This window comes from Histoplasma capsulatum (genome assembly GCF_000150115.1).
Source record: "Histoplasma capsulatum G186AR genomic scaffold supercont2.3, whole genome shotgun sequence".
NCBI classification, from domain to species: Eukaryota; Fungi; Ascomycota; class Eurotiomycetes; order Onygenales; family Ajellomycetaceae; genus Histoplasma; species Histoplasma capsulatum.
The window spans coordinates 157,361-172,683 of record NW_025544803.1 but is presented as its reverse complement, the minus strand read 5'-3'; the positions used below and the strand labels follow the sequence as shown (position 1 = coordinate 172,683).

Genomic DNA, 15,323 nt, shown 5'->3' with positions numbered 1-15,323 from the left:
TAAGAAGCAACAGAACTGCTGAAATAATGTGCTAATTATATCTTCATGCATTGTTAAAAGTGTGTCTAGATGATTTAAATCTCATGGTTAATTTGAGATTGGGTGGAACATCTGATTTGATGAAAGAATATATAACAATATATAGAAGAAGAAATTCTCAAATGTCAGAGATACAACAGAAATTGAATGCAGATTTGTCAATATCTGTAATTAATTGATAGATGATTGTCTCAGAGGCATTTGAATCTGATGATACAATTGAAGAAAAATTAAATAAGTTGAATATTGAATATGAAGATCTGATTAATGACAATGAGATGTCAGACAATGTGAATGACTCTAATAGTTATGATGTAAATAAAGAAACTTGTATAAGACTGAAAATTGTAAAACTTCAATATAAAGTTCAACAAATGAGAACTGGTAGAGATCAGATCTCTATAAATAATGAGAATATTAGTATAGATCTAGCAAATTATCTGCAGAGAAAAAACAGAATATCTGCTATTATAAAAATTCTTAATAAGTTCTATAATCAAATAAAATTTATAAGAAAGTCAGTTGTACTGACTGAATCTGAAAACTATCTTATATAAAAAGAAGAGATTCTTCTTGCAGTGAGGCAATCTGAAACTGATGATATTCTTGATGAGAGACAAGTAGACTTTGATGATAATATCAGCACTGATATGCAGTGATTTTGAAAAGAATATAATATATAATTATACAACTATATATGATTATCAGTTGTCTCACAGACAAAATCTTATTTTACTATACTCAAAAATTCTGAATTATCTGTGTATTCTCTATAATTTATTATAGAGAACAACTTTGCTGAAAGATCTGCTATTCTAAGAATGAGGTTATATAAGAAGATAATAAATATAACAGTCAAATCAAAAGGTTCTGATTGTGTGTTTATTGAATGCTTGATTATTATAAGAACTGACTATATCTGTCTAGAATATAGAGTTGAAGATTTCATATTTTTTGACTGCTTACTTACTGAGATAAGTAAAGAATGAATCTCATTTATTAAAAACTGTATGAATCAAATTAAGAAAGATAATGCTCAACTCTTAGAGAATGATTTCATGATTTTTTACTATAATATTCTTTTGTGGTTTCTGACAACTGATGAATTCAATACTGATATATCTAGAAATTCTATCAATAATGCACAGAACTTCAAATCTGACAAAAAGAATAAAAAAAATAAGAATAAGAATAAGAATAAGAAAAAGAACTTCAAATCTGATAAAAAGAACAGTGAGATATGAATCTGCTTCCACTGTCAGAGAACTGATTATATTCAGAATGATTGCTGAAAGAAATACTCAGAGAAATGTCTCTTCAATTTCAATAATATCAATAAAAATAAGAATAAAAGTAATATCAATGCTGACACTGCTTCTATTCACAATGTTGTGGAATAAATATTCTGTATAATAGATAAAATCTATATAAGTGATCAAAGACTCATAAAAGATATCTGAATTCTAGACTTGAATATGAGTGCTTATACAATATCTTATAAGAATCTTGTTGTAGTAAAGTCTTAAAAATATACTGTCAAACTGAAAATGATAGATGAAATGATAGTATCTGCTGCAGTGATAGATGATATAAAGATCACTGTTGAAAAGGTGAATATACTATTAACTAATATCTGTTATGTTTTGAAATTAGAAGTGAATCTGATGAGTATAAATAAACTTGTATATCAGAGCTTTATCTTTAAGCAATTGATATATAATAGCAACTATACTGTGCTCTTTATATTCTCAGATAGAATGTTCTTCTTCATAATAAAGTTGAATGATAATAATATCTATAAGATGAAGAAGTCATCTATCTATAAGAATCTAATCTGATTTATCTTGTTCAATAATAAATTTGAATCTGTCAATATGATGATGAATGACAGAACTACTGATGTGATACTGACACTGCTCAATAATAATATAAAGATTATAGAACTAACAATAACACAGTAATATCAAAAATTAGAGTATCTGAATTCTGCAGATATCTCTAGAATGGCAGCAGATTCATATCTAGAAATAAGAATCATTGATCAATGAGTTTTACTGTTTTGCAAAGTCTGTATTCAAGTAAAGATGATATATTCAATCTTTGCACTCATGACACAAGCTATTAAGCTGATAATGAGATTCTTCATTAATTTAGCAGAGAATGGAAAAATGCTTTTTGATAGAAATGATCTACTTACTAGAGAGAGTGCTAGCTACTGATTAGAAATTACAGATAATACTATCTGATACTGATAAGTAATTTTAATAATATTAAAAAATAAGTCTACTGTAAGATTAATGAACTTTATTATGAATATTGAGACAACTATACAATGCTGTGTAGAGACTCTATACTGAGATAATAATAGTGAGTTTAAAGATCAAGATCTGAAGATCTACTGTCAGAGTAGAGAGATTGTATATAAAACAATTATATCTGATATACTGCAATTGAATGACTCAGCTGAATGTGTCAATAGAATTATTGCAGAAAAGATGAGAAGTCTTCTGTTTAATAGTAAACTAGCTAGAGAATTATAAAATGAGACAATGCAAGTTATAATTATAATAATCAACATATCTTCAATATCAATTAAGATTTATAAATGCAAGCAAGAAGCTCCACTTATACTATTTGAAACTTGAATTAAGATGCAATCTACTACTCACTGAATACACAGATGAGAGTATAAAATCTACAAAAAGAATCTAAAAATTATTAATAAGCTTATAAATAGAACTGATGATAAGAAATAGCAGCTAGTTGACTATCAAGAACTGTATCAATATTATATTTGAGACTCAATTGACTGTTGTCTTGAGATTGTATGAGATATTGTATTCAATAAAGAATTAGACAAGAGTGAAATCATGTCTGTGAATGTGATGAAGCAATTAAATAAACTATCAGAAGAATTAAATGTATTAGATACTGCTAATAAATAATAATACTGTCTTCTATAATATCTAGCAAAGATGAAATCTGATGTTTTGAAGATAATTGTCAATGATAATCTTGAAGATATGATAGATCTGATATATTTTTTAGATAATAAGACAGAATTTATCAAAAATAATAAATCAGATAACTCTATCAATGAGAATGATTCTATTCTGAGTACTCTAAATGACTGCTCAATCACTGTGATGAAAGTTAAAAGAAGCTCTGATTGAAACTACTGATATAAGACAATGAGAAAGAAGATTAGTATATTTGAGAATAAGCAGATATATATTGTTGTTGAGAAGATCTCAGGCATGAATATTTTAACTGATAAGTGAGTATTTGATTGTAAATTAAATAATAAAAGAGAAATAGTCTGATTTAGAGCTTACTGAGTGATTAGAGAATTTCTTCAATAATAAAAGATTCACTATACAAAGTTGTATGCTGTGATAGTATCAGAATTCATATTCTGAAGCTTATTTACAATTTCAGTAGTAAAGAAGTGGAAAGTCAAGGTGATTGACTATATCTCTGCATTCTTAAATAGCATACTGCTGCAGTATGAGATGATATATATACAACTGCTGACAGAGATAAAATATAATAGAAGAGATCTAATTGATCTGCTCTGTCAGAGTCTTTACAGAATGAAGTAAGCAGTAAAAATATAGTATTTTCTTGTAATAAAGTATCTCACCACTCTAGAATTCAAAATCTTGCTGTATAATAGTGGATTTTTATATCACTCTGTTTATAAAATCTATCTGATATTGTATATTGATAACTGTTGAGTAATGAGATCTCAAAAGCAGCAATTGAACTGAATATTGACAGAGATTGTAAAAAGATTTGAGATAAAGAATATTGAAGAGAACAAGCTGTATTTTGAAATAGAAGTCAAATATTAAATGAATAATGATCTGATGATTATTCAGAACTGTTATATTGATGAGATTCTTAAGGATTTTGAAATAAACAAGATCAACTCAGTCAGCACATCAATAATAACTAATATATATCTAGAATTCTCATCAGATAAAGATAGTGGACTAGATGATAATTTTACTGCTACTAGATATTATTAAAATTTAGAATTACTGCAGTATTTGATATCAAGCAGCAGATCAGATCTGACATTTATAATCAACTATTTTTTATATTTCAACTCATATCTACACAAGAAATATTGAGTAGCATTGAAGTATATTCTATATTATATTAAGAAGATGAAGGATTATGAAATTCTGTATAAGAAGAAGACAATTAAGAGACTCAGTTCTATAATCTACAGTGACTCAGATTGAGCAGAGACAGATCTTCAATACAAATCAATTACAAATTATATTATTCTACTAAATAAATCATCAATCTTATAATGATTGCAATGATAGATTTCAGTTGCAAAATTGATTACTGAAATGAAGTATATTATAATGAGTGAGACAGTGTGTAAAGTAATCTGACTGAATGATATATTATATAATACTGAATTGATAGAGAGAAAAGCAAAAATATGCTCACATCTGTGAGTTGACAATAAGAGTGTAATAGATCTAGCAAAAGAGGAGTTCTTGATAAGAAGATTGTATTATATTGAGATCAGATATCATATTCTTTGCAACTTGATTGAAAAAGGTGAAATCATGATGAAATATATTGGTTCTACAGTCAATATAGCTGACAGCCTAACCAAGCCACTGACAAGACCTGTCTTTGAAGAATTTGTTAAGAGGATTGACTTAATGAAAATTGGCAAGAAGGAGTTAAGATAATGATGATATGGGAGATTACAGATTTTGCTTGTGTTATTCTGTTTTTTATGATTATTGCTGTACAGATGTCTATTCCCAAAGAGGAAATCAGGGTCTGATTCTTGTAATTAATTATTATTGTGTTTTTAGAAGAATTGAGTGAGAGGGGGCCCCCGGGCGGCAGAGCTTTGGCAGCGCTGTAGCATGGGGGGGTGTTAGTGGGTACTACAGCTACCCTATCACGTGCCCCCCAACCATATTGTGTTGCTCTCGCGTAGTTAGTTTAGTAATAACAACAACGTTATCCTCCCACATACCGATCTATCATGTGACTATCCCGCGACCACCTTGAGCATCATTTTCTGGATATCGCAGCGAAGAGAGAAAAACGAGACAGCAGAGGAAATACAGACAAAAGGACTAGGCCCAAGAACCCGTGTAGTTTATCATTGGTATTTCAGGTACGCCCTTGCCCTGTAACCCATCTTGCCTAGCAGTCCAACATAATTTGTTGTTGGGCCTGTCTGCATGACCTAACTCCAGGCTGCTTGAGCAGGAACCGACTTCCTCTCGCACACAAACACATATGCTTGTCACAACACGGAATCCTTGTTTCAACCTCCGTTTCCACCTCCTAGAACATCCTTTATTATTTCTCCCTTCGACACTCCTTTTCGGCTGAGCCCTCGATCTCGACAGAACCGTGCCGGCGGGCGTCAAACAATTCCACTTGCTCAAGAGCCTTGTCCCGCACCCCATCTGGGTACCCCTCAATTTTGATAATCGGCAAAAGAACAAAAATTCGCACACTTTCGGCAGCTCGCGGAAAGCGGACCGATTGAAAGGCCTCGATATATCGGTGGACGTCGCAGAGGATATCGTTACCAATAAATCCATTGAGAATCTTGACGCCTCCAGTTTACGGCATGGTCCTGCCCTCTTGAGCGAGGTCGAAGCCCACCAATCTTCCCCTTCCGCCATTTTCCACCCACGATACAATATCCTCCAAGGTCCCACGCCCCCAATTTTATTACGAGAGGATCACACGAGCCCAGGGACATCTTGTCGGAAATCACGCCCTCATCATTAGCTGAAGGCCTGGACCGGCTGGACCTTAGCCAAATTTCAACATCCACGCCGTCCAGATCAACCTTCAGCTCCTTCACCATGTCGGACACTGACGGGTCCCCGGATACCTGGATTTCGTCATATTGCTCACTGATGGGCCATGAGTTTTTTGCAGAAGTGTCGGAAGACTTCATCGAAGATGATTTCAATTTGACCGGCTTGCAGTCCCAGGTTCCCTGGTACAAAGAGGCGCTTGAATTGATCCTAGATGTGGAGCCTGAGGAGGATGAGGAGGACGAAGATGACGATGAGGAGGACGAGGACGAGGACGCTTTACTGGCAGGTGATAGGCTTCCCGGGTATAGGAGAACGGGCGAGCGAAAACATTCGCGTGTCGCCAGTGATCTGAGTGTGATTGAGAGCTCGGCAGAGTTGCTGTACGGATTGATTCACCAACGGTATATTACCTCGAGGCCTGGCATTCAACAGATGTTAGAGAAGTACGAGCTGCAGCATTTTGGCGTGTGCCCTCGAGTTTACTGCAATGGATGCAAGGTACTCCCCGTCGGAATTACGGATACACCGGGTGTTGATACTGTCAAACTCTTCTGTCCAAGTTGTCAGGACATATACACACCACCGAACAGCAGATTTCAGTCAGTCGATGGCGCATTCTTCGGCACCACATTCGGCTGTCTCTTTTTGATGACATTCCCGGAGCTCGATGTCGCAGGTCAAAACGAAAGCTTGTCCCCTACCCAGACCAACAATTCAACAACAACAAACACCCGGCATACACCGTCCATAACCTCCCCAACAACACCCTCCATCTCCCAAGCCCTTTCACCCCAGCCCGCCCAGATAAACGGCATGATGATATCAAACCTTTGCCCAGGCCTGGGGCAAGGCAAGATATATGAGCCACGGATTTACGGCTTTAAAGTGGCTGAGCGTGCCAAGTCCGGGCCGCGCATGAAATGGCTTCGGATGAAACCGGACGATATTAACGAACTGGACGAGAGCGCTATATACCACGCATCGCACCCCGAAGGAGAGGCCGACGAGGATGCGGATATGGAGATGGGAGCGACGGAATCACCGCAACAGGCAGCTATCAACCGGAGGAAAAAAGCCCCCATACGGAGACGGAGACACCAAAACCCGGATTTAATGAATTCTAATGGTATGGGCCAAGGTCTATGAGGCCCCGAGTCCGAAACGTTTTGTGTGTGTGTGTGCCTTTGTTCTGTTTTTGTTTGAATCTCGGTTTTGCGGTTTTGCGGTTTTGCGGTTTTTGTGACCGGTATATATGTTGCCTTTTTTTTCTCTTTTTTTCTTCTTCTCCCCCGCCCTCCCCCCCTCCTCCTTTCTATTTGATGGAAACGGATGATGCCTCTACGTGTCTCAGTCCTTCTTGTATTCACTTTCTATTTTCTTTTCTTCTTTCCTTGGGTGTGTCTTTCTTGCTCGTAATGATCTATTCCCTCTGATGGGGTTTTCAATTTTTTTTTTTTTTTTACCTCCCTTGCTGTCTTAATTTCTACTCATTCTCAAGATAATGTATCTATGTAGTAACCGTTTCCAGTATGTGTCTTTTGTCCCTCTTGCCCAGCTTTCTTTTCAATCCGTCCTGACACCTAGAACCAGACATGCACCCACTAATGACAACCGTGTTAATTCTCACCTTCCCCTTTGCATATATATTTGAAGGCTTTCTACATGTCATTTTTTTCTTTTCATTTTTTTTTTCTTTCAGGTTTCTTTTCATTCAAGTTTTGAGAAAATTTTTCTTTTCCTCCTCTTTCAACCAGCATCGGAACATATAACTTGTTTGTAGTTCTGTTTTATTATTGGAGGTACAAAGAGAGAGAAAATCGAAAAGGAAAAAACAAGGGCAGTGGTAAGGGTAAGAAATAAAATATCCACTATATATATACATGTGCAGCACTGCACTTTTCCCGTGTTTCCGTTCTCCAGGTGCCTACTCAGTTCGTAGTTGCACTTTCTCCGCAGCTGCCAGGCCCGGACGGACAGCTTTTATTGCAGATCAAGAATAGAAATAAGCTTGATGTTAAACTGGATTTCGTTCCCCAACTAATTCTGGAGAAGAAAGTGGCGGAAGGTGGAAAGAGGGGCGTTTTCCTCATCGAGGGGAGGCAGGTCAGTATCTTCTTTCAGTCGGAAGAAAAGGGGTTAGGGGTCAAGATCGATCATCTCTGCCCCCGATGATTCACCCTAACGTTGCGCAACCCCGTTCCTTCTCCGAGCAAGCGCAAATGTTCTATATGGGTGGCCTATGTAGATTGATGATGTATCGTGTTTGTCTGGACTAATCTGAAATCCTAATTAGTAATAGACTAAAGATGTTTTTCTTTCTTAAACGACCTGCCTAGCATTAATCAGTCGGCATGGAGTTGCCCGAAGTTCAGTTGACGTCCCATGTCTAATCAATTTGGCAGCAAGATCAAATTGACAAAGGGAGGGATGTATTACTAGTATCTGAGGAGCAAATCGTGCGATGACATATCTGCACCACCACCACGGTGTTCGGCCCTAGACAAGGCCGCACGCCCCACTCAAATCTCACTCAGCCTTGACAGGCGGGCCCGAACTGAACATCACCCGAGTGTTGAAGAACAAGCTACGAGGAGATTTTGAATTCAAGTTGATATTCCAGCAACGCTGTCACTAGGCGATAAAATCCGACGCTTGCTTGAGCAGGGCAGGGAAAGAAGGTTTTGACTCCGAATTGCATCACGGATGTTTTCAATGCTTCTGGAATTGACTAATCGTGCAGCTAATTTTCGGTCTCTCGCCCTCTCGCACGTAACTTCATGCCCGGTGCGCGCCCGACCAGCCATCGACACAACCAATAACGTCCGGAGTCACCATCATGACTAGAAATTGGATAACTATGTTGATCAACCTCAAGTATGTCCGTGGCAACAAGAATAACGGAAGTCTCATTAAGTGCTTCCTTCGCCCGTATGGCGCGATCAACCACATGGTATGTAACATCGCCCAATATCGAGATACTAGCGAAGCCTTGAAAAGGATGTATTAGAAAAAGTTTCCGAATGATTGACAAGATCCATGAAGGGGTTTTGAGAAGGGTTTTTAAATAGAGGAGTATATTATATCACGAGAGAGGCTTCGAGGTTTCTCTATAAAATTTCACCATACAAGGGGAACGACTCTGGAGAAGGGTAGGTCAGTGCACTGCCGATGCTGGGATATATATCCGAATGCCAGAATCCAAAATCTGATGGTTTCCGGCTTCTTCCTTTTGCGGTATAAACACCGACAGATGACGTTCAGCTCTCCATTCAATTCATTCCATTGTATTCCAGTTCTCCTTCAACTGATGGTCTGTGGAATCAGAATTGGAAGTGGAGATAGACAAAAATTGCTGCATTCTATTGTATTTCCGGAGTCTTTTTTTTTTTTTTCAAAACCGCTATTTTGTATAGAGTATCAAAGAGAGAAAAAAGTGTAATCGAAATAGAACATAGTGACTATAGATAATTGTCGAATCCTACCACCCAAACTACACGCAGCACGGAGTTTAATCTGTCGATGTGGATCGAAGTCCGGAGTACATACAACATTCGACCCCCTGGACAATTGGTCCGTGGCGCTCCGGAGATAGGCCCCATTATATTTAGGGCATCTGGGTGGATCAGCAAGCCGGAAGAGCAATTCAGGATGGAAGTTGGCCACGTTCGAGCAGAGCCAGGAATCAGAACCAAAGGAAGACAATTTAAGGTTCTAGGATATGACAGAACCGTTGTCAGCCATTCCCAATATAAGAGTAAGATGCACCATCATGTAGCTAAGCTGCTGTGCTCGGACACGCAACTGCCAGGAGATGGAGATGTTGAAGCTTGAAGCTGAGAATATCGAGGAGAGTCGAGGTGATTGAACGACTGAGGACGCTAAACCCAGATGGGACGCCCAAGTGTCCAAAAAGAGTAATAATCGAGGGCTTGAACCCGCATTGCCGGATCGGGCAAGGGAGAGTTCACGTTAAACGCTCCAACCGCCAAAACCCATTCTGCAATGAGGCAATGAGAGCAAGAATTGCCGCGTGAGACAGGGCTCGCTTGCTTGGCGTCAGGCTATAAGCTGCCGGCTTTCATGCCACCTGCAGAGGATCTGTTCATTGTTTGGAGGTTGGGGGCGGGATATGCATCTCAGGAGCTGAGGGTGGCATGCTTGTTTGCTGGCTCCAACATGACAAACACGGTAAGCGGATAAACCTCGGTCATGCCAGGGGCTTCGCCGAGGGAAATTGGTGGGTTAAGCGGGCTGGACAACAAGGTCTTCCTTTAGGCATGCTCCCTCTTCCTGCTGGGGAAAGAATCTAGGGTTGTTGGGATATTTCACAAGGAGCGCAGAGCCTCGATCTTAAGGCAGTCTAAAAATACCAGATATACCCAGCAACTGCCCGTCGGCATATTTCGGAGTTACTCACACGCGACCGTCCTGGTTAGGAGTTATTCAGGTTAGTTATAACTGTGTATCTTGAGTGGTTGTCAACCTGAGTCCCTCCCTTATAATTTCAAGTAGCTAACCTCTTCTAGCCGGGAGACATATATGGGCCAGATATATGGCCCTGCCCTTTGCGAAGCACAATGGCTCCAAGCCAAATAGACAAGGCACCTTCCACAAGGACCACCACCTTCCATTTGGTTGGACCATTGCTATTCCTGCTACCCTGTTGTTCTACAAATAGAGTACCGCCAGGCGCCATCCCATTTTTGGCCAAGGAATATGCCTAGCTCAAAGTTTCCAGGGTGGTATCGTAACAATACGGTACTAGTCCAAGCCCTGGCGTTAGACTCGAAACTCAGGTCTGCAAGCCACAAAAATTACCTTATGTGCACGCAAGGCGGCGCTAGAAACGAGCCGTCTAATATCAGTATGCCCGTAGCGTGGGCAGTGGGCACGCGGGACCCCTGCGTTTGCAACGGTTGACCAGGCTGGGGGGTGTCAAGCTGTGGTCCTGAGGGTCGTTTAAGTTACAATTCCGGCCTCTGAGAGTTCGTCATAAATACCCCCTCATGCAGCTGCAGTTGCTCTCCTTCGAATTCCTTCAGTCATATATAGTACACATCTGCATCCTCTTCTCCTTGTCCACCAATCTTTATACCGTTATATATCTACTCCGTATACCCCACTTGATTCCTAGTGATTCCATGTGATACAAATCTACCTCAAATTTAATGTCTACACTTTCAGCCGTCATGAATCGGAGTACGGCCTATCCTTACACTCCTCCCCAACCTGCGCCGCAGTCGAGGTTTAATTCCAGTCACGGAACTAGTAGTGCTTTCAGTGCCAGCGCCCATCCCAACGAAGATTGGACAAAAATATCTGATCTCGCTGAACGACGGCGCATCCAAAATCGAATTGCTCAACGAAACTACCGTAAGCATATTTTCTCGTAACCTGGGTTTTGCATTGAGCTGGCTGACTGACAAACAACAGGCAAGAAGCTAAAGCGACGTCTTGAGGATTTAGAAAGAAGAGCCACTTCTTCCTCTGCGTCTCCAGAGCAATCACACCAGGAGCTGAGTCTCCCAGCCCCAACAAAATCGAAGAAGTCGAAGTCGCCTTCACGGCGGACTGGCGGCATAGAGAAAGCCAAGCCCAAAAATGATCGCAACACGTCGATGAAGATGGTTCTAGCTCAACCACTTTCTTCTTACCAAAGCGAGCAGCGAGCCGCCATGTTCTCTGATCAATCAACGAGGCAGTTGTCTGCTTCTCCGCCGCTTGTCTTCGCTCCCCACTACCAACCGTGTTCTCAAAGCTATAGCTACCCACAATATCCCCAAGAATCGACATACCACCCTGCTCCAATTCCAACCACCGAACTTCCCCCCTCAGGCTACTACATACAGCCACTATCTTCGCACCCGCCTCCTGCTCAGGAACTGGTTTATTCGGAAGATGACCTGCTCACGCCATTCGGCATGAATTATGCTTCGATGGCTGGGTTTGATATCCCCGCCACTTCTGCTCCGTATCAAGATCCAAACTCCCTTGTAAGTCGGAACTAGTGCTCCAGGGTTGGCCTTTTTCCCACCCACACAGGAGAGAAGAAATCAAAGAAACACAAGAAGCTCATACTTTTGGGATTAAAGACGCCTCCCCTTCTACAATCAGACCCATATAGCCGATCGAACTCCGTCTCCCCGGGAAACTCAGTACATTGGTACCCAAAGACTCCGAAGCCCTTGATGGCTTCACCGTTATTGTCCTTTAACTAGACTACGCTCGACGGAGAAGGGAAGGGAAAAAATGATGCATGGGTCTGGATGAGCGGACGCGCAAGCAGATTTTTCTTTGCCAATATTTTAAGTTTTCTATTCTGCTTCTTCTGTTTCTGCTACCACTACCACTACACCTTTGTACTGTACATAGCGGTGAATTCCTTGCTTGGTTTACGGTGTTACATGAGCGTAATGAGCCCACATTGATTTACTGCATCGGTTCCTTTTTTCTTTTCGGCTTCTTTATTTTCCTGCTCTCTTCAATTCCCCACCTTATTCTGAAAACATATGGAACGAATTGGTGGCAAACAAAATAAGGGAGGCTGCGGTGTGGTGGGGAGGTATATTGGGTTGGCAAAGGAACAACAAATGGCGTTATCCACCAAAATGATCAACCAAACCATAGAGCTTAAAATACTTGCTGTTGACCGATTGTATACGGAGAAGACATCTATCTTAATAGAGAGGCTTTTGTTTGTCTGAGCAGAGATGTCCTTAGCGAATGAAATAATAGCCCACACAGTTCATCACTGCCTCTCTTTTTCTTTTTCTTTTTTCTTTTTATTTAACCTTATTATTTTTCGCAATTCGGATCCGGAGTTAAAGCCCTCCGTCCGCTAAGTTCAGCGCAACCCGTGGGATGCGACCAACAGATTATCTTCAGACACGCCGTATATTACCGGTCCGCAATCGAATAATGATTGTCCTTTGGACGATGAGATCATTGAGTTTGCCTTGCAATAAACTTCATCTGCTTTTTGAGTTATTTCGGACTGTGCCCATTTGCTACGGATACGTAAATCATGCATTCTTCTCCGGACTTAAATCCAGGCTCGAAGGATGCACTTTTTTTGCTTTGGAATCTTGCCCCTTGCCACTATTCTTCCCCGCATATACTGCGAATCGCATGTCACCCTGCGACGACAACAGAACAATGATCGAACACTCGAGATAGCCACTCCTCGGACGTTCATTTCGCTAGCCGGAAGTTTATTATGACGATTGTTATCTATTTTACTCCATACTGATTGATCAAACTCTCGGAGATATCGTATATTAGAAAACACAAGCACATCAAATGCGGGTAGTGTCGCGCTACGCGCAAAGCGAAGCCTCTCTTGGTTAATCCCGTGGACTTTTGGTTTTTGTCCACTACTGCTTCACCAATGGTTCAGGGATGATGTGACGAGACGCTCAGCTTCGATGACTAGACCGTGTTGAGAAATAATAGCGAACGCCCTCAAAAACCGTCTCGTAATGATCCCCCTTGTTATTGGAAGGGAAAGCGATCACCATCCACGCCACGCCAAAGCATCGAAGGAACGAAGAAGATTCTTGTTGGGTTTCTCCCTCTCCATGATTTTGCTGCAGGAGCAGCAACCTGTTTGTTGTCTGCGGGGGCGACAAGCTAATATAGAGTTATTACTGCGTATACCCCATGTAGTTATTAGATTTGCTCTCATCGTTCTGGATATGGCTTGTCCTTCGTCGTCGCTTGTCGTTGAGAGGATGGCGTGTTGATGAATGCCCACTGACCGCCTTCTGGAACCTCGAAAAAGTGTCCGAATGACCATCGCAGACAGCCCTCTGGCACTTGGCGCTGGTAGAAATAATTTCCCGCAAGTGAAGGGCAGGTTGCACTTCGCCCTTAAACGAAAAAAAAAAAAAAATGCTGCCGATTGGTGCCAACCAAGTCGGCCCCCCCAGCACAATCCAATCTCCTTGAAACTATTCCGCCTGCTTCATCAACATAGTCTAACATTTGTTGTTCCAAGGTCGCTTTTTAGTGGCCGTCGGGCGTGCATCATGCAGAGGACGAAACTTGGAGGTTAGGGGAAGGAATATTCCTTACCGATTCCAACCATGCAGCTTTCTCTGTTTTGGCGAAAGTGACGGAATGATGATCCAGTGGCCAATAGCAGGCACATTTCTGTTGGATTTGATCCGAATTGGCCGAGGTTCGAGGAGCTTCGGGAGACAGCCGGCTGCGTGGCTGGGAATGGAAGAAAAGAAGAATCTCATCTGTCAGCACTCAAAATATCAACACGAGGTTTAGTGGCAGCATGGCTCCTTCGCATCCGCCCAGGGACACGGCACATCGGAACGATCAACAAATAATTCATCTCTCCTTTGGTTATTACGGCTGGAAAATTGTTTTGGTTCAGAGCAAGGCCGTAATTATTCTCTGCAACGGTGCGGTTGGGTGAATTCAGTATGGCTCCGCGTCGGAGATCTTTTTTTTAAGTCCGCGGGCTTTTTCACCACAGCTGGAGCCTTCTGGAGTTCGGATGCTTTTTTTTTTTTGCAACCACCAGTCTCGAGTACTAGTGGCTACACTCCGGTACTTTTCCTGTTTTTGCTGGGATCGATGCTTTCGGTAGTTCTCTGCGCCAAAAAGCAACCAAAAAAGTGGAGGCAAGCTACAGCCCTTCGTGCAAATTTTACTTGGCAAGATTTGCCTCTGGTTTCTGCGAATTTAACAACAGCGACAATATATTTCGGTCATTGCCACGCACATCATGTTATTGGTGTAATGTCGTCGTGGACAGGGATATCAAGAGTTTGGTGGAGTTGATATCGAAGAGGTGGGACACGTTGTGCAGGCAGTTCAGCCTTATATCAACAAGAAGAATGAATGCTTACTGAGATGCCCGATCACAACGATGATCGATGACGGAATGGAACTTTGCTGTTTACAAATCTGCTTGGATGACCTGAGGGGGATGCGAGCTGGGCACAATACCGAAGCAACTGAAGGGTTCAACGGCTGACAGAGAATGGTTTGCTGCTGAATCAGACCCTGACTGATGTCAAGGGGTGGGTCGTCTTGCTGTCAATCTTACTAGTTGAAATATGGAGAGAAAGGCCTATTTTTATCACGTTGGAGGCATCTTTGAACCTTCTCGCCCTAACTGCTTTAAGGGCCGTCGGAAATTAACAAGCCGTCATTCTTCACTCCCTTCATGTTCATCGCCTGGACTTAGCCGAAGAGGATTAGTTCCACGATTCCATCCTCTGTGACCATTGACCCTTGACCTTGTTGTGCTATAATTAATGGGAGTGAGAACTTTGAAATCCTCATCACAATGCAGGGAGCAAGATGGTCTGGAATCCAACACCTGGAAGGTGAGTTTGAGCCCTACCAAGGCTACCAGGTTATATAGTGGATACATTAACAGGCAGGTCATATTGTTCTGTTTGTTATTAGACATACGCTCGTCGCGAACTGCGAACTTTGAAG

The 15,323-nt window shown here is 41.0% G+C and overlaps 4 protein-coding genes across 4 annotated transcripts in view; 3 read left to right on the top strand and 1 right to left on the bottom strand.

Annotated features, from left to right (window-relative positions):
• Nucleotides 1-221: 221 nt before the first annotated feature.
• Nucleotides 222-698, top strand: HCBG_02233 (uncharacterized protein; the record flags this gene model as incomplete). The annotated part of the gene is made up of 2 exons (XM_045429282.1): nucleotides 222-459; nucleotides 601-698. 2 exons carry the CDS (start codon nucleotides 222-224, stop codon nucleotides 696-698), a joined length of 336 nt encoding a protein of 111 aa, XP_045289177.1.
• A 5,205-nt stretch (nucleotides 699-5,903) lies between these two features.
• HCBG_02232 (casein kinase II beta 1 subunit) lies at nucleotides 5,904-7,007 on the top strand (the record flags this gene model as incomplete). The annotated part of the gene is made up of 1 exon (XM_045429281.1): nucleotides 5,904-7,007. The coding sequence occupies one exon, from the start codon at nucleotides 5,904-5,906 to the stop codon at nucleotides 7,005-7,007; it is 1,104 nt and encodes a 367-aa protein (XP_045289176.1).
• Nucleotides 7,008-10,577: 3,570 nt separating this feature from the next.
• Nucleotides 10,578-11,869, top strand: HCBG_02231 (uncharacterized protein; the record flags this gene model as incomplete). Its single annotated transcript, XM_045429280.1, has 3 exons — nucleotides 10,578-10,725; nucleotides 11,046-11,234; nucleotides 11,295-11,869. 3 exons carry the CDS (start codon nucleotides 10,578-10,580, stop codon nucleotides 11,867-11,869), a joined length of 912 nt encoding a protein of 303 aa, XP_045289175.1.
• Nucleotides 11,870-15,076: 3,207 nt separating this feature from the next.
• Nucleotides 15,077-15,323, bottom strand: part of HCBG_02230 (branched-chain amino acid aminotransferase) — a gene marked incomplete at both ends in the record, with an annotated part of 2,504 nt that continues 2,257 nt past the window's right edge. Inside the window, 2 exons of the mRNA XM_045429279.1 lie at nucleotides 15,077-15,127; nucleotides 15,297-15,315. Coding sequence (XP_045289174.1) covers nucleotides 15,077-15,127; nucleotides 15,297-15,315 — 70 coding nt within the window. The remainder of the gene's footprint in view (nucleotides 15,128-15,296; nucleotides 15,316-15,323) is intronic.